General features: G+C 42.4%; 2 protein-coding genes and 1 long non-coding RNA gene across 8 annotated transcripts in view; 2 read left to right on the forward strand and 1 right to left on the reverse strand.

The window, feature by feature from the left end:
- The first annotated feature begins 165 nt into the window (after positions 1-165).
- LOC109515752 (platelet-derived growth factor receptor-like protein) lies at positions 166-5,430 on the forward strand. 2 transcript variants are annotated; one of them, XM_019869742.1, is made up of 7 exons: positions 166-440; positions 1,484-1,644; positions 1,721-1,863; positions 2,752-2,903; positions 2,993-3,286; positions 4,100-4,239; positions 4,838-5,430. In XM_019869742.1, the coding sequence occupies exons 1-7, from the start codon at positions 359-361 to the stop codon at positions 5,042-5,044; spliced, it is 1,179 nt and encodes a 392-aa protein (XP_019725301.1). In that variant the 5' UTR covers positions 166-358; the 3' UTR covers positions 5,045-5,430. The 2 variants fall into 2 exon arrangements, with proteins under 2 accessions (XP_019725301.1, XP_019725302.1); XM_019869743.1 differs by having other exon boundaries at positions 1,499-1,644.
- On the reverse strand, positions 3,686-12,234 carry LOC109515767 (uncharacterized). The gene is made up of 4 exons (XR_002168246.1): positions 12,130-12,234; positions 11,139-11,199; positions 4,829-4,975; positions 3,686-3,803 (listed from the first exon to the last, which is right to left on the reverse strand). It is a non-coding gene; the product is annotated as an uncharacterized LOC109515767 (long non-coding RNA).
- Positions 5,611-23,852, forward strand: part of n4bp3 (NEDD4 binding protein 3) — a 25,694-nt gene continuing 7,452 nt past the window's right edge. For 2 of the 5 annotated variants that reach the window (XM_019869722.1, XM_019869727.1), the window contains exon 1: positions 12,383-12,647. The gene's annotated coding sequence lies outside the window, so the exon portion shown is untranslated. Of the gene's footprint in view, positions 6,040-9,461; positions 9,656-12,382; positions 12,648-12,952; positions 13,431-23,852 lie in introns of those variants that run through there. The other 3 variants (XM_019869723.1, XM_019869726.1, XM_019869725.1) reach the window with 3 other exon arrangements.

Raw genomic sequence — 23,852 nt, forward strand, 5'->3', positions numbered from 1 at the left:
ATAACCTTTCCACAAGTCTCATCTGGACAGGGTTGTTGTCTCATGCCGCTCACAGACTTCCACTCCAGCGGCTAAGCAAACAGCCTCTGCGATTCCTCATGGAGAGGCCTCCGCTTTTGCGCCCTCATTGGTCCAGACAAGCTTGAAAGCCTCCATTGAGCCAGTCGGCAGGAATTTGGGGTGCAAATGCTACTGACAGGAGGCGGAATTTGTGTGATTCTAGAAAGCAGCTGACCACTCATTTTGCGAGTTCTGCCCACCTCCCGTGACTTCCCTCATTCTTCTCCGTACTTCTTTTGACTTGCAGTGCATCGAACTGCGTAAACTAACAACCGGCCGCCTTTGGTAATCCTACATCATGACTTTGGTGAACTTGCTTGGGTCGAAGTGGAGACTGGTGCTGAGCGTTCTCTTTATTTGTATCATAATCTCCGAGTTAGGTAAGTGAGTCAGCAGTTCTGTCGACGCACACTTCTATGTGGGAGCCCCAGGCCACCGTTAGATGTTGTTATGCTACAGTGACCATATTCAAACAGGATGTCACTCGGTAGAAGGGAGGACAAACTGTTCATGTTCAGAAAAATGATACACAGTAAACCCCGGCTATAACATCTTTCACAGCTTTGCTCTTTCACACATTTTTTTCGTTCTGTTTTTTACGTTTTTTTTTTTTTTTAACAGTGCATTGTGTTCTGCATCCTGATTGGCTAAGGGACTGTAGACTAATATCACCAGTCTCCGTGGCTCATTTCTGTACAGCTTGCCAAATGTCCTCCATGACAAAACCCACAACGTCGACGAAACATTCTGTAGAGTATTTCTAAAAACTGTCAGTTGTTTGTAAGAAATAGCTTATATTTATGTTTTTTTTTTTTTTTTTAATGCTTGGGCCTGAAAAAATGTTTACCAGTCATTGTTGTTTTCATTCAATGCAGTTTTGTATGATATAAGATATATCAGAAATTAAAAAAATAAACATGACTACTTCACGGATTTCACATATCACGAGTTCTTTTTGGAACATAACCCCGCAAACGAGGGCTTACTGTAAATATAAACAGGTCAGTATCTGTGTTTGACTGCCTGTCTGTTTGTTACTTGCTGGTTCACTGAGCATGATGAACAGATGGCTGGCTCCATTATGATTCTGTGTGGTTGACAGTTTGGGTAAACTTCACCTCGACATGTACCGTACACCTTGATCCAAATCCTTACCAAAATGTTCCTCGGTGACCATGCATTACCACATGACTCATAAAATATCAATGAAATCGGTCTTGCATATTTTGTGTGCTCCTGCTTACGGAAGTTTCCCTTCGTTTTATGTACCGGTACTGCTTTACTACGTCAAAATGTTCTGGGAGAAGGTCAAACGATGATTGCCTCATTCCCTCTTCTTTGATGACACACATTACTGACGTCGGAAATGTTAAGATACATTTGACGATGGGATGTTTTATGATATGTTCTGATTGCTATCTAGTTTATTGTCATAAAGATGCCCAAGAGCAGAGGAGGAGTCCAGGGAAGAAGGCCAAAACTGGAAAGCCGAAACAGGCCAAAGCAGTAAAGAAAGGGCCCCTGCCTGTAAAACCTAAACCAAAGGTTAAAGCCCCAATGCAGGCTCAGAACTTACTCATACAGGTAAAACTCCTTCTTTAGATGTGACCCTGTACTCTTTCCAAGTGACCCACTCTGGTTTTTATATGACACCCCAAAGGTGATAAACAGAGGTAAGTTCCTGAAGGTGGGAGAGACAATAAGCGTGCACGCTGGAGACACTCTGGAGTTGAGGTGCAGGGGAAAACCCGTGCAGTGGGCCCTGCCATCGTACCTGGAGGAGGAGGATGAAGGCAGGCTCAGGTAGGCCTCACGCTTGATAAGTCTTGAACGTACCTTGCAGACAAATGCATGTTGAGTTTTTATTACTTTTAGTATTAGTTTTACTTTTGTTTATATTCGAAGCAGTGATCAATTGCAAGATATAAACAAGGTTCACAATAAGTATTATGAACTAATGTTAATTAAAATAAACTACAAATCCCCAACAACCTTCCTTCTTATGGCCATACAGTAATACCAAAATAATTACATTTAAAATCAACCCAATTGGCTCATTTATAAAATTAAGTGACAATGATCAAATAAATGACATTTTGGCTGTTATTTCTCTCTCTCTCTCTCTCTCTCTCTCTCTCTCTCTATATATATATATATATACATTTTTTATTTTACCTCATTTACGAAAATTGTATGGAATTTTACTTTCTGTTATTTTATTAGTTTTCATTAACCATGATAACCTTGGGGCGGCCTGGTAGTCCAGTGGTTAGCACGTTGACTTCACGGTGCAGAGGTACCGGGTTCGATTCCAGCTCCGGCCTCCCTGTGTGGAGTTTGCATGTTCTCCCCGGGCCTGCATGGGTTTTCTCCGGGTACTCCGGTTTCCTCCCACATTCCAAAAACATGCATGGCAGGCTGATTGAACACTCTAAATTGTCCTTAGGTGTGAGTGTGGGCGTGGATGGTTGTTCGTCTCTGTGTTCCCTGCGATTGGCTGGGAACCGGTTCAGGGTGTCCCCCGCCTACTGCCCGAAGACAGCTGGGATAGGCTCCAGCACCCCTGCGACCCTAGTGAAGATAAAGCGGTTCGGAAAATGAATGAATGAATGAATGATAACCTTGGCGATATGATCGGTTACAAGTTGGAAGAGAATGGAGAATACTGTATTTTCTGTTTCGCCTCCGCAGGATTGTTCAGCATGAGCGCTATGGTGTTCTGACACTCATCAACACTACAGGTGCAGACACAGGGGAGTACACATGCTACCCCATGTTCTGCGAGGACACAGATTGCAGAAAGAACTACGACAAAGCTATCAAAGTCTTTGTTTTCTTCCCTGGTATGGTGAAAAGCCAACACTACAACATTAAAGTCTTTCATTTCACTACCCTAATGATAGTGACTCGATGTTGACGTGTCTTGTGAAAGACCCGCAGGAGCTTTTCGTCCCATCGTCTGACTACTACGAGGTAATCCAGTTGAGATCCAACTGGCCTACCCGCCTGCCCTGCCAGGTGACATCACCCGCAGCCAATGTAACGCTGCACCGCGAGTTCCCGCCAGTGGAGGTGGCAGTGGATGGGACGGAGATCTCTTTCAATGTGAAGAAAGGTTTCACCATCCATCGACCGCGGCCTTATCATGCCGGTGCCTTGTACTGTGTGGCCAACCTGGGCGGCCTGAGACAGAGCTCCACGAAGTACATGCTCATCTATGTCAACTGTGAGTGACTTCTGACTTTACAATTCATCTGCTATTTAAAGGACTGGTGTGTAATGAAGGAGGAAAGAAGAACTACTCATCCGAGACAAGCCTAACTAATTTCATGTTGCAAATATCGGTTTTGGGGGCGCTACCCAAACAATTTTTGAGGGCCATGCCCACAACTGCTACTAAGACTTCTTTTTTTTTCTTTTTACTATAAATAAAAGCAAAATAAAAGTTAAAAATTATACAACTTTAGGGCCAGTGGATTTATGTCAAATCAAGAATTGTAAAGTGGAGCAAACGACCAAAAAGGTTCGAGACACTTTCTGTCTGTCTTAATACATACGAAAATAATCTAATACTTAAAAGATCAACTCATCTCAACTTCTTGAAAACCATTTCTCATCAACAAAGATGTGTTTACAGAATTTATTTCAAATAGCTTACACACATAAAGTTCTTCTGTCATCCCCCCCAGAATAGTGAACTGCTGATTAAGGTTTGTAAGTTTTTCAGTGGCCTTTCAACGTGTCTGGAAAAAAACAACATGCATTTAAAAAGGTCACCATATCCCTGCACGATACTGCAATCACGTAATTGTACAGAATCACAGCTGATGTTTTTGCTGGCCAATGACTCATTGTGGGTACACCAGAATCCCAACATGGTTAGTATGTCCTTCACATTAAAATGCTGAGATAACATGTTGTTGTCCACTACTGTTGGCTTTTAAAAGCTATTTTGTCCCTTCAGTGTATGTACTGTAATAGAAACGTGTATTTGTGTGTATTAACTCATTCTAAAATGCCTCTTTAAACATTTTTTTAGACCCCATGGCTCCCCCCGCTCCAATCATCCAGGCCAGTTCGACCTCTTTGACTGCTGGTGACAATCTACGTGTCAGCTGCACTGTGATGGGAGAGAGGAATGTGGCAGTAGAGATCACATGGGAGTACCCGGGACAGCAGGTCACATATCATAAACACTCTATGCTCATATATATAAAAATGTATATGGCTGTCTTACTGCCTGAAGTCAGCTGGGTTAGGCTTCAGCACCGCCGTGACCCTCGTGAGGATAAATCAGTTCAGATTATGGATGGATGGAGAGATATACCTGTATATATTGTCTGTGTCAAATTATCTGTTGAAATGAGTCGAAATTCTATTCATTTGTTCAAGCCTCCCAAAAGAAAGAACGGTAAACTTTCAAATGTGTTTTTTTAATGAGAAAAATAGCACTCTCTAAAATTTTACAATATAAAAACATATTGTAATGACATAATCAAATAGATTGTGAAGAATTAAACACTGATCCAATTAAGTAGCCCGTCAATGACGTTGTGCATTGTTTGTTAGCATTAAGCTAAACAGACTACAGTAATCTGAAGCAAAGCTTTGTGGTTGTTTTGATTATGCAATAATTTATTTTAATTGTCATTGTTTATGCTTACTTCCGCTGATCGTGGCAAATTTAGCTTAAAATAACAGGTTGACTCATATTCACTCTCTGACTTGTAACTTCTTTCGTTCTATTTTTGTTTCATTTTATCTGTACTGGGAGCAGATTGGGAGACCTCTGTATACACTCGAGAGCATCAATTCAGTTGGCGGGGGCGCAACTGGTCAGCAGATTCAGTCCATTCTCTTGGTGGACGAGGTGAGGGACGTGGACCAAGGAGCATACACTTGCACTGCTGAGAACCTGCAAGGATCCAAATCCGTGTCCACCACAGTCAAAGTGCTTCCCAAAGCTAAACCTCCAAAACCCTGAAGCGCCTTTCGTTTGGCACACAGTATGTTTCACTTTTGAGGAAAATTCCGATGAGGACATAAAACCAGCAGAAAAATAATGTGAATACATGTAACATTTAATATTGTGCATCACAGTTGATCTATTAAACTTCTTTTTAGACATACGTGGCTATTTTCTTTGTTTTTCAAACTTCTTTTGACTTTTGTATGATTCCTCCATGACTGTTTTGTTGTGAGATCAACAAAGTGCTTTATTTATGTAATAATGAAAAATGAACAATTCCCTGCCAGAAACAATTCAACAATTAAACATTCATTTAGTCCAGGGGATGAATAATTTCACCAAAACTGAATAATTTAATAGTTTATGCCTACATGTTTTAAACACTGGAAAATACAAAACATATTAGGTATGCGTAGAGTTAAAACCACAAGTGTTTAAGGTTTGATTGAAATTCGGATTAAAAGTCAGGCATTTATCATTTATGAATTACAGTGATTTTATGCAGAGGGCCTTCATTTTCAGGGGGCTAAATAGTGAGCCAACATGTTTGGATTTTCTTAACGTTATTTTATCTTCACTGTTGTGTTGTATGCAGACACAATCCTAAAATCAAAATACTTTAGAGCCTAAAGTATAACCACATGGTGCATTCCTTTTTTTCTTAATTTTCTATCTGAAAATATTTAGCCAAATTAAGACCACATACATGGTCGGATGATCCATTTAAGCAAAAATCACCCACGCCTTACGTAATTACAATTGTGGACACAAGATGTCGCCCCCTCCACTTTTACCACACAACGTGCCCGAGCAACTTTCTCCCAGCCTCTCGTGTTTCCGCTCCGTCCAAACGTTTGAGAGGGAAACGCTTCTTCATGCCAGTGTGTGTTCGTGCAAGCGCCAAGCAGGCTTATTCGCGCCGACATTGGAAAACTATCCTCTTGTTTGAATGGTTTCATCTACAGGGAGACACCCACGCTGAAGAAGACATGTCCTGCATGCGGGATATGGTGAGTGGCAAAACTGATTTCTTCCTCGTTTTATTCGCTCTTAGGTTAGAATCGCAATTGAAGGTGTGCCTGCGTGCACTGAGCAGGATGATGGAGGAACTTCACTGTCAACGTTAGTCTCAAGCTTCATCCAGAGTAATGACTACTAGGTGACGGTAGTTTTCATCGCTGTGGACTGGAGTGTTTTCCAAATACCAAGGCATATATTTTACTGAGGATGAAAACTCATTGCACGCCACCAGTCAAAAACGTCCCAGAAAATCTGCATACTAAAATAATTGTGATTGGTGGAGAAATTTAATTAAATTTTTGTCTGTCACTATGTACAGATAAATTACCACAAAAGTACTCAACAATTCTCTGACCAGGTACAATTGAGTAATTTGCTTCAGTGGTTGGGAATCGTTTGTGTAACGTGTTGTGATGTGTTTGCTGTGGACAGCTGTACATGTTTGGGTTGAGCCTTCTCTCTCTCTCTCTCTCTCTCTCTCTCTCTCTCTCTCTCTCTCTCTCTCTCTCTCACACACACACACACACTGGAGTTTCTTTTGATGGTCTGCAGTTTGGTGACAAAAAATGTGTGTGTCACTTTGTGTGTGTGTGTGTGTGTGTGTGTGTGTGTGTGTGTGTGTGAGGGGGGGGGGGGGGGGGGTTACTCAATGTTGGGGACTGCCAGGCTGTCGTCGTGGAAACCAGAGGCCACAGGTGACCTCTGACCGGGAGGACTCTTGGAGCATGGCAGGAAGGGTCTTTTGAGCGAGGTGGCTATGTGTGCGATCGCTGACGCAAATGAAGGATCAGTTCGACAAGAGAGGCACAATGGATGCTGTTTTACAGGGTGTGTGGTATATTCAAGCGTGGGTTATCGGTACTTTTACTGCATGTTTGGGTGTCACGTTGGGGGAGATTTGCAGTCTTGCTGTGCTTTAGTGAGGTAGCAACAATATGTGAAATGACCGAAGTGGCTGTTATGTTTTATATATATAAAATGTATATGTATACACACACTCACACACACACACACACGCGCACACCGAATATAGTTTTTAGGGATGGGCAGATATTGATACCAGGTAACAGTTTCAGTTTTCGTAATGGCTGCCAATACTAGCCACCTTCAGGCATAACCCCCCCCCCCAAAAAAAAACCCAACATCTCACATGGAGTAATTCCTCCTTGCCAGTAATTGGCACTGCACTGTAGCTGTTTGACACTTTGGAAAATCATCATGTGTGCCAAAAAGGAGGACAGAAAGGTCTTTGTTATCAATTGCGTGTCACTGTGTTAATTGAATGATTGTGTATCAAAACTATTAGTGGTATTGGTACTCAGTATCGGTGAGTACTTAAGAGTAAAAACACATCCTGGTGTCAGACTTAAAAAAAACGTGGTATTGCGCATCCCTAATAATTTTAATGATATACTCAATGCATAAACGGTATGTTAAGTAAGCAAGAAAACTCCGCATAATTACCTTTGTAAAGGCAGAGTATTTGACACAGCTTTTGTAGTAGACATTCTTATAACTTTCAAGTTTACGTATTGAAGTAACTTATGACATTACTTTATACACATTTAACATGAACCCTTTAAACTGCTGGGTTAAAAGTAACCCACATAGGGTGAAACAGCTTACATATTGCTGCATTGAAAATTGGCAAAACCATCCATCCATCTTCTACCGCTTATCCGAGGTCGGGTCGCGAGGGCAGCAGCTTTAGCCGGGAAGCCCAGACTTCCCTCTCCCCAGCCACTTCTTCCAGCTCTTCCTGGCGGATCCCGAGGCTTTCTCAGGCCAGCTGGGCGACATAGTCTCTCCAGCGTGTCCTGGGTCGTCCTCGGGGTCTCCTCTCGGTGGGACATGCCTGGAACACCTCACCAGGGAGGCGTTCAGGAGGCATCCGAATCAGATGCCCGAGCCACCTCATCTAGCTCCTCTCGATGTGGAGGAGAAGCGGCTCGACTCTGAGCCCCTCCCGGATGACCGAGCTTCTCACCTTATCTCTATGGGAGAGCCCGGACACCCTGCGGAGTAAAACTAATTTCCGCCGCTTATATCCGGGATCTCGTTCTTTTGGTCACGACCCATAGCTCGTGACTATAGTTGAGGGTTGGAACGTAGATCGACCGCTAAATTGAGAGCTTCGCCCTTTGGCTCAGCTCCTTCTTTACCACGACAGACCGATACAAAGTCTGCATCACAGCAGACGCTGCACCGATCCGCCTGTCGATCTCTCGCTCCCTCCTACCCTCAAAACCAATGCTGGGTTATTTTAGTGCATTGGGTTGATGATTTGACCGAGTGTGTTCGGTCAAAAATGTAACCCAACAGAGGGTAAAAGCTATCCATACTGATGAGTTAAAACTACCAAGAAATGGGTCACCAGTTTATCATTATAGTTGTGATTAAAAATAATACACATTTTCCCAACATTTTCAAAGAAGAAGAAGCCTTTTTTTTACCTGTCAGGGGTCGCCACAGCAAGTCACCCGCATGATGTTTGGCATGGTTTTTACACCAGATAACTTTCCTGACATAAGAACCCGACGTTTCTACGGATGATAGATTAAAACTCCAAAATGCAACCAACCTGCCCCAATCCAAACTTCAACACAATCTGCTGGGTCAAGATTATTAACCCAATCCTGGGTAAAAGTAACCCCATCTGCTCAAAAGATCATGGTGACCCAGTAAATGGGTTAGGAAACCAGCTCAGTATTTTGCAGTACTTTTGCCCATTGGGCAACCTTTTTCTGCAAGACAGCTGATGCGACCATCTTCATTCAGCTGTTCAACATCCCAGGGGCTCATGTGTGTGTGCGGCGTGTACGTGTGTTGCCGTTTTAAACATCAGCAGCTGATGTAACACTGTCCGGCCAAATGCCGACCATTTGTTTCACACAAACAAATCTCATATGGGGCAAGGGGCTATTTAAACCTGTTGCCAGACGTGTATTGTCACAATATGATTTGAGGTTTTTCCTCTAATTGCCAAGTAGCACGCATGTGTACGTCAGACCATTCATGCATACTTGAAATCCAGCAGATGGTCCATTGGCACTGTGTTGAGTCACAGAAGTTCCCCCTTCAAGCCAGTCAGCAAATCAAAAAGACTAATCAGTCCTTCTTCCCCGAGTGCAGTCCCCACCTCCCATTTCTTTCTCCACTTGGCTCTTCCGCTCTTTTCAATTTTTTTTCTCAATGGTAGTCCCTAATCCTGAGGTTATCCTCATCTCATTGACTCTCTGAATGTCGAGCTTTTCACTCCTTGGCTACGCTTATCCTTTTCAGACTATCTGCTGGTAGAACTAAAGTAATGCACAGTGGCTTTATGCACCATCGGATATGTCGCTTTAACCCATTCCGGTTGTTCAGTTATAGTTAGTTTTAGTAGTGACGGATCAATTCATCTTTATTTATTTATTTATTTTTAGATGGAGGTCTATGAAACTTGAGTTATTTGCTGCAGAACACACCTAAGTTAATCATTATCCCCAAACAGCAGGTGGTACTTGACAGCTAAAGAAGGATGTTGACACTCGTGCTAGTTTCTTGCTTGGAGTGAAGACTGGACAACCCACTGAATTAAGATTTAGAGAAACTTTGATTATTCAGGTAAGTGAAACTCAGCAAAATTAGCAGCACATTTTTGCATAATATGAGGGGTAACATATCACACAATCGATGGAAGTTTCACTCATTCAGCTTCGTATCTGTTCATTCAATCGTTTGTTGATTTTAACATCATCTGTCAGGGTCTTGAATACAGACTGCATTGTTCGAGAGTTCAAGTGTGGGCTTGGCACACTGATCTGACCCAAATGTTAATTCCCATCAATTCAAAATTCTCAAGGTGGAGGATGAAGCAGATATAATAAGATAAGACTGAGCAAATGAAACAATGAAACAAAAGTGTTGAGGGAGGGGCCTTTAGGGTGGGAGGCGGGGAGGAGTCTGCAAGCGCCGGAGGGCGGACAGACCCCTCACTGTGCCCTTTGTCCCCAAATGTCACCAACTTCAACGAAAACGGCTCATTGCACTAACTCTGACAGCTCCTCACCCAAGCACTATTGTCTTAGTATCTATTGTTATTAACCAAAGTAAGTCGCGGTTGTTTACGTCACTGCAGCCTTATCGTCTTTTTATTGATGTGCTTTATCTACCATTAGAGGTGCACCTGCACACACGTGCCTCAGTAGTGATCACACAGCATATTGTTTGTAGAAAAATACAAGCAAGACAAATGTGACACATTTAGCCAAACACTGTGAATTGCACTGAACGTAAAGCACAGCTGGTTTCATGAGGGGTTTATCTCCAACCTGCAGCATGTACTTTGATAGTTGAGGTCAGATTTAGTTCGGGTGTCACCATTGGTTTTCATAAATGACACAATGCACCGGTAAGCATTTATTGTAACCCTACCAAGGAATTCATTTAAAGAGGGCAGTTTTCAACCTTCTTCAAAATATGTGTTGTTATTTTTGTTTGTTTTGTTCCTGTCAATTTGACCTGACAGTAGTACATGAGTAAAATTACCTGTGAAAATAAATCCATTGCCCCATCTTGTGCACCTGTAACAAAACAGAGGAGAACGACCACAGTGGAAGGTGTTCTCCAAGTGCCGACTTGACAACGGTGATCTGTAATCAACCTGGTCAACTTTATATCATCCAGCCATGGAGCTCTGCTTGCAGTACTTTAAGAAACGTACTTTGACTCCACTGAGTCTTCTATTGTCTCAATGTGAAAAAGTGTGTGCGCCTCTCTTAGGCTAAATTTAAAGAGAATGATGGGAGTATCTTTCATCGGCAGGCAAACAAGTTGGATGCGTTAACTCTCACAACAGTGCAAACAGCCCTTTCTCCCTGCTGCCATCTACCAAAATACTAAAAGAAAAACAATTCTACCCATGTTACACTTGCAGCCATGTTCTCCAAGTGCTCACTTCACTGTGCAGCTGGGGTTCCACCATGTCAAGACTAAGGCCTTGTTCAGAATCCTAGCCAAAATCTGATTTTCAGGATGTCAAAATATGGACTGGCAACATCAAACGTGCCACATTTAAAAGGGAATGAAAAGAACTGCTTTGATTGACCATGATTCAAGTCAGTTGTGACCCACAGCGGCGCAGCCCTCCTTCTCACGAATTCTCCACCCTGCAAAATTTAAGACAGCCATGAAAATAGAGCCCGTTATTGCGTCATATTTTTACTTTTTGTAATGTACAATCCATTAGAGCTGAATCCAAACTGCCTATACTAAAGTCAGCAGAGTGTAGGCTACCGCTACACCATCAGTGTATTCAATAATAGTCACACTATCCTCATTTTAAATCACATTACTGTTTTACGTATATCAGTTTGACCTTAGCTACGTTTTATCTTACTGTGATTGTGGACTGTGACATATCGGCTGGGCTCCAGTGGGTGTCTGACCAAGGCTAATGTTGTTTCTCAAATGCCAGACAGCCTATCTGCTTCCTGTAATGTTATTGTCCAGGGGAGCTTAGACAGAGGAAATGAGTCTGATCCAGACTGTCCTCTCATTTTGTGACAGGTCCAACAGGTACAGAATCTTTAAACAGGCTCCAACATAGCCCCGTCTTTAGTTTCTCCATCTATGGATCGCTGTAAATCTCAGGCTGTAAGCCAGCCCGATCGATGATATTCTCTGGGAGCAAGACCGTATGAGCCTGTGGGGTTCAGAGGTAATGATAGGGGTTCAGTCTGTCATTGCAGGGGTCCTTTAATGAAGTATTTGCCTGCTTTTTTTTTTTTTTAATCTATAAGGCAATATACAGCAGCTCAATCAAGCCCAGGAATGTCTTTACTCGCCTGCCAGTCTTGGCTCGGTCCTTTATTAAATAAGAACCCCGCATGCCCACCCGTCTTCTTTAAGCAGACCATTGAGCTCTGCTGATCCACTCCCAGGCAAAGTGAGGGAAATACAGAAGTAACTTCTCTGCAGATTTATAGAACAATGTCCTCTCTTTTCTTCCCTCTGGTTTGATTCATGTAACCTGATATGGCGCCGAACCCGTCCGGTAGCCCATCTAACAATCTGACTATTGTCCAAGCTGGTCTCACTGCTTCTTGTATTCACTCTTGTGTCTTTCAGCCCGAGTCGGAGCCTTCATTCGATAGCAAACATGCGGGTTGCGTTGGTGTATTTTTTTTCCGACGAGGCCGTGTGTGTCAATGTTGGCTCTGGACTACTCGCCTCCAAAACGGATCCACACGCAGACCTTTTGTCTGCGGGAGAACAGGCAGAACGAGTCCGACCACATGAGCCTCTGTAAGTGAGTGCGCAGTACACAAAAAGATGAGCAGGTGGAGAGCTGGAAAGTACCAGACACCCTACAAAAGCCATATTAGGTTAACTCGGTGTTAAATTAGTAAACCATCTGACTGCACGGCCCTTAAGCGCAGTTTAAAAAAATAGCTTAGCCTCTGTTTGCGAACCATGCAGTCCTCCTACAGGTGATTGTTTAGGACCAGGGAGCTCCCTCCCTCGCATCACACTGACAAACAGGAAGTCCTATGACCTGGTTATCAGTAAGAGAAGCGGAACATGGGATAAGTCACAGATTCAATTGGACAAACAGGTAAGTGATTTACTTTCGTGCTTTTCACTCTTGCTACGCGTGCAGATGAGATGCAGCCTCTGCTCAATACTTAAAGGTTTTGTTGGTTATAAAGATGAACCAGGCAAGCTGATCCGACATGAAATTGACCATGACTAATTAATAGAAATGTACGTTGATAATTCATCTTACATTTTTTTTGTGTTTACTGAACAAAATAAGTTATTTAGTTAGTTAGTTAGTTAGTTAAAGTGAATTCCATTAAAATCGGTGCACTTCAACATTTTTATACCCCCAAAAATGTTCAAACTTGTGTTCGATAGGCTGACCTTTATTTTGTTTAGTGTTCAGTAGGACCGGTCATTTCTGCTATTTCATTTAAGGCTTGAACTGTGAGAGTGCATGTAGTTTACCCTGCTTGTGAAAACACTTATTGACATGCCAATGAGATGAGCGCGGTGAAAGTTCTCAGTGCGACTTGTCTAATTAGCCACAGAGAGCGCTTGTGTGTAGTGGAGCCGAATTGGAATGGGTAAACGTTGACTTTTTCAAGGCATTGCTTCTGGGAAGATGACGTCACACTGAGTACCCCCACTGAATTGACGCTAATGAACATGTGATGGCTGATTATCACCAAAGTGGAACCGCATGGTGCTTAGATAAAGACACCTCGGATTACCTGGACTTGCTGACCCATGCAGAGATATCCCTTTATTGATATTCTTTTGCGTGCGTTCATGTATAATTGCTGCTCTGATGGTCCGTTTGTGTCCTTGGGATTTCTTGATGCCTTGTCGACCCGAGGTGCGTAAGTCATTAGGTTGCTTTTGTCGAAACAGTGGTTCCGTTTGTGTTTCCATAGTGGTGCAGTCTCACGCAACCTTTACTGTTGTCATTAGAAACAGTGCAAGGAACTTGTTTCCACTTTGCTGTTTCTCAGTACAAACAAATGACCAAAAAAACAACAGGATGTGTCAGCATCCTAGTGTTCAACCTGATATGCGGGCTGATAATTTAGTGTCCCGCTAACCATAAAACCAGTCAAAAAATCTGAAAAGCGTTACTTTAAATAATGCACTTAAGTGTGACTCATCATCGGTGACTGCTGTGAGCCCAGCCTCCTGTTTATGTGGATGCACGTTCACTGCAGCTGCGGACTGAGCGGACCTGGATCGATGTGGGAAGTGAGCACGATTTATGTTGCCGTAATTACAAAAGGGTAACTCCTACGTGAACCACTCCGGGAAACAAAGAAGCTTCATAAAAGGGAAGGCAAACTCTTCCCCACACTCACTCTCCTGTACTTCTATCTAATCAGCTCATGCACGCACACACGCGCACACACACACACACACACACACACACACACACACACACACACACACACACACACACACACACACACACAGTATGATTAGCTGGTAAAATGACCAGTGATAAGATGTCTGTCGTTAGGCTATCCATGTGTTGTTCTCATGGGTCTGCTGTTTTTGAGACTATTCTGAACTGACCCAACACACAACCCTTCCACCATAGTATCAACGGCAACGTTTGGGTTCTATGAAGGTGCATTAATTATTAGCCAGGGAGAAATGCTAAGAATGTGCATTTCTTTCCTTGTATCGTTCTCTTGGTTCACATTCCTCTCACTGAACTGCTGCTTATTAAGCAGCATGAACACAGGCTGGCTTCAATGTTGCATTTTTCATAAGCGCTAAAGTATTCATTATATTTATACAATTTTTTAAATTAATCATCTGATTAATTGGTCATTGAAATTTTATTCTGCCAAATATTGAAAATTTAAAAAAAATCAACGTGGGTCACTTGGTCCCGAATTGTTATTGTTCTTCGTATTATCATTGTTATTAATAACCTTATTAGTAGTACTAATTAGTACAAATATTGAATATTTTGTTTGTTGACGAGTCTGTCAAATGTGCCATTTATTTGTATTCGTGCTTATTTCACACAGGTGGTCTTTTTCTCACGATAGTGGCGTCGTGGTTGTCTGCCTCCCAGTCGAGAGGTTCTGGAAAGATCAGTGTGGGTTTCCCTCTGCATCGTTGTTTCCTCTCACGTTCCAAAAACATGCATGCTAGTTAACTTAAGACTCGAAACTGCCCATTGAGGTGATCGTGAGAGCGTTTGGTTATTTGCCCATTGATCGCCTGAGACCGATTTGCTGATCATTCCAGAGTGTACCTTACCTCTCGTCCAAAATTGATGGATGGAGAACTGCTTTATTTTGACCACTAGGCTGATTCCTGAAGCCCACATGGGTGTGGGATGCGTGCAAAGCAAAGAGATGCTAACCCCGTGTCACGTCTGCGAGGTGGTGGCGGACCCCAAAAAACAGGCAGGAGGGAGGAGCAGGGTGTACTTGAACGATTGTATTAAAACTCAGAAAACTAAATCAAAACAAACAAAGTCCAAAGTATCAAACAAAACACATAACCGAAGATAAAACATAACAATGACCAAAACCCGACTGAAACAAACATGACAGTAGCACAAAGCAACAAACAATGACCCGACACCGAGTGTTCGGGTTGGGAGTCTTTTTAAAACACTAATTACATAATGACCAACAGGTGTGCAGCTGCAGGGAGAGCCCTACAGTGCCACCTGTTGGTCCCAAACCGAATCATGACACCCCGGGGGTCGCACAGGCACATACACAGACCAAGTGGTAATAACAGTCAGAATTTCAAATTTCAACAAAGTCAGGCAAAATGCAATTCATTCATTCTCTGCTGCAAAAATAAATACATAAATAAACAGGAGGGCATGTGAATAGTCTGAATACGTGTGTGTGTGTGTGTGTGTGTGTGTGTGTGTGTGTGTGTGTGTGTGTGTGTGTGTGTGTGTGTGTGTGTGTGTGTGTCTTGACTACACGGTCCCTCGGGGGGCTTCATTTTACACCAAAACAGCCTTGCGTAACATACGAACATACAGGTTAATATGGGTCCATGCAGCCGTGCCAGTTCAACCAGCAGTAAGCCCATGTGGGGTTACACATGACAACTGTAGCCGATATTTGAATTCTGTTAAGAAAATACAAAATGACACAACCAGCAGAGGTCAATATGCATTCGCCTACTGAGAGCAAAGACATCTCAGCTGCAGGCACCATGGCTAACATGAATATGAGACATGGGAGATGACTAAATTGTCATACATTAAAAACGTACATTAAAAGTGTGCTCATCTTAGCCTTTTAAATCTTTCAAAAGCCTAATTTTTTCTAGTATTTTCATGAGTAGCTCACACTGTCACACAGACGCAACTTTAATTGTGCTTTTTGTCTCTGCATTCTTCGAAGTTACAAATTGGTGTTGGGCCAAGTTATTTGTGGAAAAATGATTTGCGGTCAGAATAATGTGAAAGTAAAGCAAGTGTGACTATCAGCTGATTTGAAAACGTTCTTACTGTCAAACACTTGTCAAACGCAAAAGAACGAAATGTGCTGCAGATGTAGAAGACAGCAATCATCTCCTATGTGAGGCCAAAGAGTGCTCGGCTGCGCGGGAGAGTGTTGCGTGCAAACGTCACCGTGGGGCAGGATTGACGAAGATTGCTCAGCTGTAGCCTCTAATTGTTAGCTGGTTATTCATTATGTATGCGAGACACAGACGAAAGCCTGAGGCAACTTAAAGAAGGCAAGGAAAAAGGCTGTGAAATACGTCTTCTCTGCAATCTGAGGGCAATTTGGATGTCATATCCTATGTGTGATATATGACATGACACAGGCTGCAGACGTACATGGAAATGCGGCGAGGGATGTCTGTGGCTAAACCGAGCCCATGTCATTCGCACCTCGGGAGCAAGTAGACGCAACTTGGCACAAGAGGTCCACTATAATTGCAAAACACGGAGGACCAGAAGCAGCCTTAGGGGGAGACACGGGGCATGACTCAGTGGTGGTCAAGAGTGGTACTGTTAAAGCTCAAGTGTTCTCTCTCACACTGTCTTCATTGATGGCATCTACAGGGGTCAAAGCGGGTCGTATTTGTTCATCGCTGCAGAGAAAAGCTGCTATTGAGCACTCGGCGTGTAGACGCCAGACACAAAATAGGGCAGAGGATATTTTAGGGACCTGGCGGCGACAGTGGTGTTTTCATATGGAGAAAAAAATGGCGGCACCCCAGCCATATAAGCAGGCTATAACCCGGAAAGTGTAACTGAATTGTTTATTTATTTTTTTAATTCATCCATTCATCCATTTTCACTTTCAAATATCTATTCCAAGGGCATTTTAATTGTGACAACAAAAATGAATCATTGTTGCCTGAAATGCTGCAAATTATATTTATTGAGACCGAAAGAAATAGACATTTGTTTTTTGTTTCATCTCTTAAAGTTATTTGATAAATGCCGCTTATTCTGTATTAATTATAAGCATTGTGGGAAATTAAAACCCACAAAATTATAATTTACAAGTAATACTGATACCATTACTAATCACCATGACGTTGCTATATTGCTTCTCTCTCTCGCTCTCGCTCTCTCTCTCTCTCTCTCAGATGTCGCCATGAAAATATCCATCCACCCACCCATTACCTGAACCACTTATCCTGTACAGGGTCGCAGTGGTGTTGGAGACTTCGGGTGAAAGGCAGATTACACTCTGAACCGGTTGCCAGTCAGTCGCAGGGCATATTGAGATGAACAACCATTCACACCTTAATTCACACCACCACTGAGTGGAGCCACAGCTAAGACGACAAATCAATTAATATGGACTAAATCAGGGGTGCCCCAAACTTTTTTGACCGAAGATCTACTTTTCGATCAACCAACCTCTCGCGATCGATCCGTTACCGAGCACGCGCACATACGCACGCACGCACACACGCATGCCATGATGAGCAATAGCCTGACGCTGAGGCATGCGACGCACTTAGGCAGCCTGTTAACGATCGTAGCTCATGCGTACCGTTTTAAAATGCTTCTGTCGGCCCTCCAGATTCCCATTCTTTGCCCGTCCCCTGGGTGAATTATACAAAACAAACTCTGAATGAAAATAATGACAACGATAAAAGATATAGCGCAACAACTCTTATCACAAGCTGCAAATGCTGAACGCTAACAACTTCCAGTGACGCAGTCACACGTCACCGTAGGTTCAAGATGACCTGCTTTATTTTATTTTCTTTTTTAAATACTTTTTGTGAAAGTGAGACTGATAGAATGATTAGGGTGCAGTGTGCATTAACACAAAAAATATTACTAACATGCAGAGACACAAATGTTTTTTTTTTTCCCCCCCTCTAAACCCCTCGGATCGACTTGGGACCAGTCCTTGATCTACTGGTCAATCGCGATCGACGTAATGGGCACCCCTGGACTAAATGCTTCTGTCTTCTATCCACACGCAGTCAGTGGCCATAATTTTATTGACATAAATGTTGCACCTTTTCACTCATCATCTCGTGTTTTGTCAAAAGTGCCCTTACATTTCTCATCACTTTATCATGATCTGATTGTCATATGACTGGGTCATAGTCTGGTTGCTTGCTTGATAAAGAATAGCTCGTCTTTCAGCTGTAAGGCATGGAATGGACAATGTGTGGGAAATTTGAGTGAGGAAAAGCCTGACAAACAGGCCATAAACCAAAGAGTGTTGGTTGATAACAAAAGTATGGAATGTTAAGGAAGTACCAGCAGAGAAAATCCCTTCACAGATTTTAGATCCCACCCACATCGGAGAAGATAAACAAGCTGTCCATTGACTTTACATGCATGAACCTGCTTGTTCCATTTGTCACACCTGAAAAGCGACATAAGTGTAACGAATCCCAATGGCTTAATGGGCCGATGAGGAAAATTAAGTGGATGAGTGTTAGGATCTCCAACATTTCTGACATGTTTATAAATGATGCAGCAACTTCAATTGAAGGGAGCGCCTGTTCGATGTCAGCCACGGGCAAACAAAAACGGTGTTTTGGTTGTTGATAAATGTGAGTTTGCTGACTAATGCCTCTGTCATTCTTAGTCGACGGTACAATAGGTTAGCGTACCATTACAGACACAAAATGCTAGCTTCCAGACAAGACTGTCGCTCTGTCAGATATGAAATCAGGAGTCAGCCACAACGTGCCTCCTTTTTAGAGGCTTGTTCATCACCACTGCCATGAAAGGGAGATTTGCATCGTATTCAGTATTTTTGGTCAAATGCACTCGAACTTTCGGACTCTTGCTCACATGGGTTAGCCATAACACCGCATAACCCCCAATGCTTCTGTTTACATCACGGATTACCAGGACTGCGCATTTGCATCACAGCCAAGGCTTACAGTCAGCGGGAAAAGTGGTAGACAGGGAAGATTCGACAGAAAAACCAAGCACCATCTGAATAAATATCTAAAGGACTCATCAAGAATCATCGACTAATCTTGGCAGCCCTCGTATGTGTATATACGGATGGATGGATGGATGGATACATCTGGATAGAACTAGACCTCGATATTTCAAACTCAAGTGTTAACCAGCGTAATTAAATCTCATGGTATCACTGCAGTTGTTAGTGGAACAGATTAAGGGAGGCCAGTGGTGATTTGAGTTTTAGCACAATGTCCTGCCTCCACCGAGCTCGTGTGATGTAACCAAGTGTGCGCTGTGTGGGAGGTTGAGATGGGAACTGCAGTTACCCCACAAATGTAAACAAACTTTGATATGAGGCAGGGGAGGCAATGTCCGTGGGGGGTATCAGACCCGCAATCATGGAGGTTTTTTTTTTTTTTTTTTTTTTGCAAGGCTGTGTTGAGTGACCCGCACACATATACAAGTGTGTGTGAAGCGTCCGTGGGAGTTAGCATTCGGTGCATCAAAAAACCGACAAGTCCAAACCCGTGTTCTGTGAAGTATCTTTGGAATTTTCCTTCCACTGTGGATGTTGTGGTGCTGCTGACTGACCCAAGTGTGTCCAAGCGTCTGAACTGTCCACTCTTCACACTCAAGTGTCAGACTTCTATCTGCTATTTTAGGAGGGACTTTGTCCTAGAGAGCCTCCACTTGAAAGCTGAGGGTTTTGTTGTCTTTGTGTTTATTGTACATGTGGTAGTTGTGCGGGTTATGCAAAGATGAGAAGCAAACATTCGCATAGAGAAAACAGTAGGATGCATTTTTGCAAACAGTGTGTCCATTGGAACTTTTAAGGTCCAGAACGCTTCGGGAGTACGGCTGAACAATCAAATTCAAATTGACATCACAATGTAGTCGTTTGAGATTTTGAAATCGCAAAATCTGGAATTTGTTGTGTGTGTGTGTGTGTGTGTGTGTGTGTGTGTGTGTGTGTGTGTGTGTGTGTGTGTGTGTGTGTGTGGGGTGGGGGATCCTTGTACCTCCAAAATCATGACTTTTCAGAAGACCTCCCCCAAAAAGTTTGTTCTTCATCTTAAAAGAGAGCAAGCCATCTTCAGCACTTCAGTTTAGCCATTCATCCATCCATTATCTGAACCGCTTTATCCTGGAGAGGGTCGCGGGTGTGCTGGAGCCTATCCCAGCTGACTTTGGGCAGGAGGTGGGCTACACTCTAAACTGGTGGCCAGCCAGTTGGAGGGTAGTTTCGTCAATAATTTGTAAAACTAACACCAACACACTGACCAATAGTTTTTCAGTTTGAGAAAAAAAATCTCTTATCATCTCTTATTGTAATTCTGATTCATTTGAAATACGGGGGAAGGCGACCTTGAAAAAAATAAGCAAATATTCAATCACAATTGCGATATAGGAGGGGGAAAAACATGCAGTATTTGAAAATTGTTCTTCCCAACTCACAATCTCCAACTTGTCCGCAGGAAAAAAAAAATCCCTTGGAAAATAATGGAATGCGTATGAATTCATCTGTTGGCATCCTAAAACAGGAATCAATTGCCTCCTTAGCATTTTGAAATTCTTGTCATACACCCACATGTACAGTATGAATATAATGTAACACATAAAAGGTAAACTGCCCGATATTAAAACGTTGACAATGAAAACATGGAGTGTTTCCACTTTTAGAATGACATGCACAATGTTTGACACGAGTGCAGTCATGATCTGGACACAGTGCAAGAAAGTTGTCACGTGGAAAAAAATGTGCAAAAGAATACATAAAAAAAAGTTATCACAGAGTGGAAAAGCTTTCTGCCCTTAAGCGAGAAGCATACATCAATCAAGAGATGGGGATGAGACGGAGTAGTCAGGGCTAGCTTGCAGCTGTAAATGTTGTCGTCTGGTTTGTTTAGGCCAATAAACTGAAAGGTAATGATGGGAAACAAAGTGGATGCTGCTGTTCCTGTCGAGTATCGATCAGCTTGCAGTATTTTGGGCTTGATACATCCTACGAAGCCAGTGACATACAAGATACTGTAAAAACAAAACAGACTTGGATGCAAAAGAATGTGATCGGGACATCTATACTAATTAAATGGAGCGTGATAGTAACACTCCATTACAAACCAGGTGCTTAAAAAGTCAAGCGAGAAGATAACCGGTCAGCGCGCGGTCGAACGAGCGTGCCCGCCAGTGCACGACAAATGACTGAAACCTGAAGGCGCAAGCTAGGGCCAGTGATGGCTGATTCTGTTTCACAGATGATATTCACCATGCACTACTGTCAAGTTATCCATATTTTTTTTTCTTACTAAAACAAGTGTTTTGTCTTGTTTTTTTCTATTGTGAACCCCCTCTTTAAATTAAGCTGTAAGAAGATGGAATGGGCCATGGCAAGGATGGGGGAGACAGCTCTCAACAGTCGTGATAGATTAAGCATTGTGATTTGTTTTTAAGCATGGGAATTGAGACTTAAATAATTTTTTTAAAATGCTTTCAATACCCCCCCAAAAAATCGATAAAAAAAAAAAAAAACAAACAAAGTCAAGTCTTATTATATGTTTGGGGTGCCCTGGAAATCTCGGTCTTGAAGCAACTGCCTGTGTTTGTGTATATTTTCAGCACCTTTTATCGTAGTCTGTGTTGGATTGGCTTACTAGCTGGTTGATTTAGTGCAAAGTTTTACATGGTAGCTGCGTGAATAAAAACATGAACAGCTTTCGTCTGAACCTGGCTGAGTGGCCTGAGTAAAGTACCCCCAAGTTGCTTGAGCGCTCCTCTTCTCTCTCCCTATTTGAACAATTTGTGTAATGGCTCAATCTGCCGAGGGCAGCTGTGTAAAGCACTTCATGATGTATTCAAAGTGAGACATGCCAATGCATATCCAGACTGTTTGGAAGGTGAGCATAAAGAGGTAGGCAGTGCGGGGGCTCAAGTATCTGAGGTTCCAATTAGGTCACGCCAAATTATACCAGCCATTGTAGGATATTCCAAAACTTCACATGATATTATAATAAGGTTTTATTTTTAAAATTTTATTTGCCAGTACATTGATATTATCAGTTAACATGTTAATATGGTTGTCAGCAGATCTGCCGCAGAGTTTTGAGGGTCGCTGGTTTCAAAACGTTGCTGTTGCATGTTGTCCCTGAAGACGTTTTCAATGCAGACTCTAAATTCAAATTAAGAAGAGTCTTGTTTGACAGTATGAGCCTTATAACTAACGGATTTGCATCCAGTCTAGAGGAAATGTATGTTGCACCAAGAGCAAATACTCATCTTCATAGGAATACTGCTGCTTTTGTGGCCTTTCAAATGTTTTATGGCTTCTGGGCTTGCTGAAATCACTAGACAACCTCAATGAGGTCATCTTAGAGGGCGTAATGTGAGGGTGGGAGCAAGGGTAAAGAGAAAAAAAAAATGCAGTTAATGATTTATCAACATGTCAAATTACATTGACTGGACAGACTTCTTGGTTACTTGTCGTCTGTTCTAAAAGGAAAATGTGCACTATCAATGAGTCTTTTCGCAGTCTCCCAATCTGCTGCACTTACTGTTTCCGTAAAAGGCCCGATTTTTGATTCAATGCACACTGATCTTTTTATTTTGTATTGTAGCCACATTTCTGACATTTGCAACAAAACAAACCACATGAAAATCACTTCGATCTGCAGCAAGTTAGAATGTTTTAAAGTGTGCTTAAGCCCATCTCTCAATAGAAATGAATGAAGTTCCCGTGAGTCATATGAAAAAGCTCTCTTCCAGTTCAACTTTCTTTCCAGGTGACACAACTTGTGGTAGCTATAGTACATGAAATATTCGAATCGCCCTGTGGTGTTTTTCCCATTTTACATTTGTGTCTAAAATCAAAAATCGGAAAAAGAGTTGTTATTCATCTTTTTAATTATTTTGGTGTTTGGAACAAATATGATCAAAAAAGTTTTTTTTTTTTTTAGCTTCCGTGTTGTTTTGGGAAACGAATGAATGATACATTGATTAATCATGTTTTAATGACTAGTTTGGTCCATACAATTTAAGAAAATCATCAAAAATGTCGACCACTGTTATCCAAAGTAAAACAAGATGTTTTCACTTGTCTTATTTTGAAAGGGGAGGGGGAAACAACACATCAATCTGCTTTCACTGAGGACTACAGAAATCGGAGAACATTTACTGTTGAGAGGCTAAAGTTCCAAGGATTTAGACAAATTTCAATTAACCCTCGAAACAGTTAATCGATGATCAAAATAATTGTCGATTCATTTGATCGATTAATTGTCGATTAATCGTTGCACCTCTACAAATATCCAAGGTTTATCTTTGTGCAGCAATAGCTCTACACCAATTTCACATGGTAGATGGAGACACTTCTTCAGTCAGTCTCAGGGAATATTTGTTCTGTTTACCTGCCATAGATAGCCAGTTAGATAGACATATGCCTGTCGGTAGAACTTACCTTAACAAGAGTACTGCACACAGCATCCATTTTGTCAAGAGTACGTTGGACACGTGACTTTCGTGGGATGCAGGCCATTTGCAAGCAAAATAAGCACCAGATTGAATTGGCCATAAGGCTCAGCAAAACATACCCCCCCCCCCCCCTCCCTACGAGCTCTGCACTTGTAACCTCGTTGGATCAGAGTTACGCAACAGGCTTGCGATTTGACATATGCTGCCCGACCTCCGGATAAACATCAGCCTCCTATGCCGCCTGCTATTTGCTGCCGGGAAGGCCAGACGTGAACGCGTGATGGTTAAAACCACTTCTGGAACAACTGCGGAGCTGTCGGATGTTTGTTCTTTTCGCCAATGTGTAATTTTTGCATGCATTGTTGTCTGATGGGAAATGAGGCTGGGCTCGTGCGTATGCATGCGTGTGTGGGTTTAGCTGGGTTCTGAGACTGC

This window comes from Hippocampus comes, unplaced genomic scaffold, assembly GCF_001891065.2.
Source record: "Hippocampus comes isolate QL1 unplaced genomic scaffold, H_comes_QL1_v1.1 scaffold9, whole genome shotgun sequence".
NCBI classification, from domain to species: domain Eukaryota; kingdom Metazoa; phylum Chordata; class Actinopteri; order Syngnathiformes; family Syngnathidae; genus Hippocampus; species Hippocampus comes.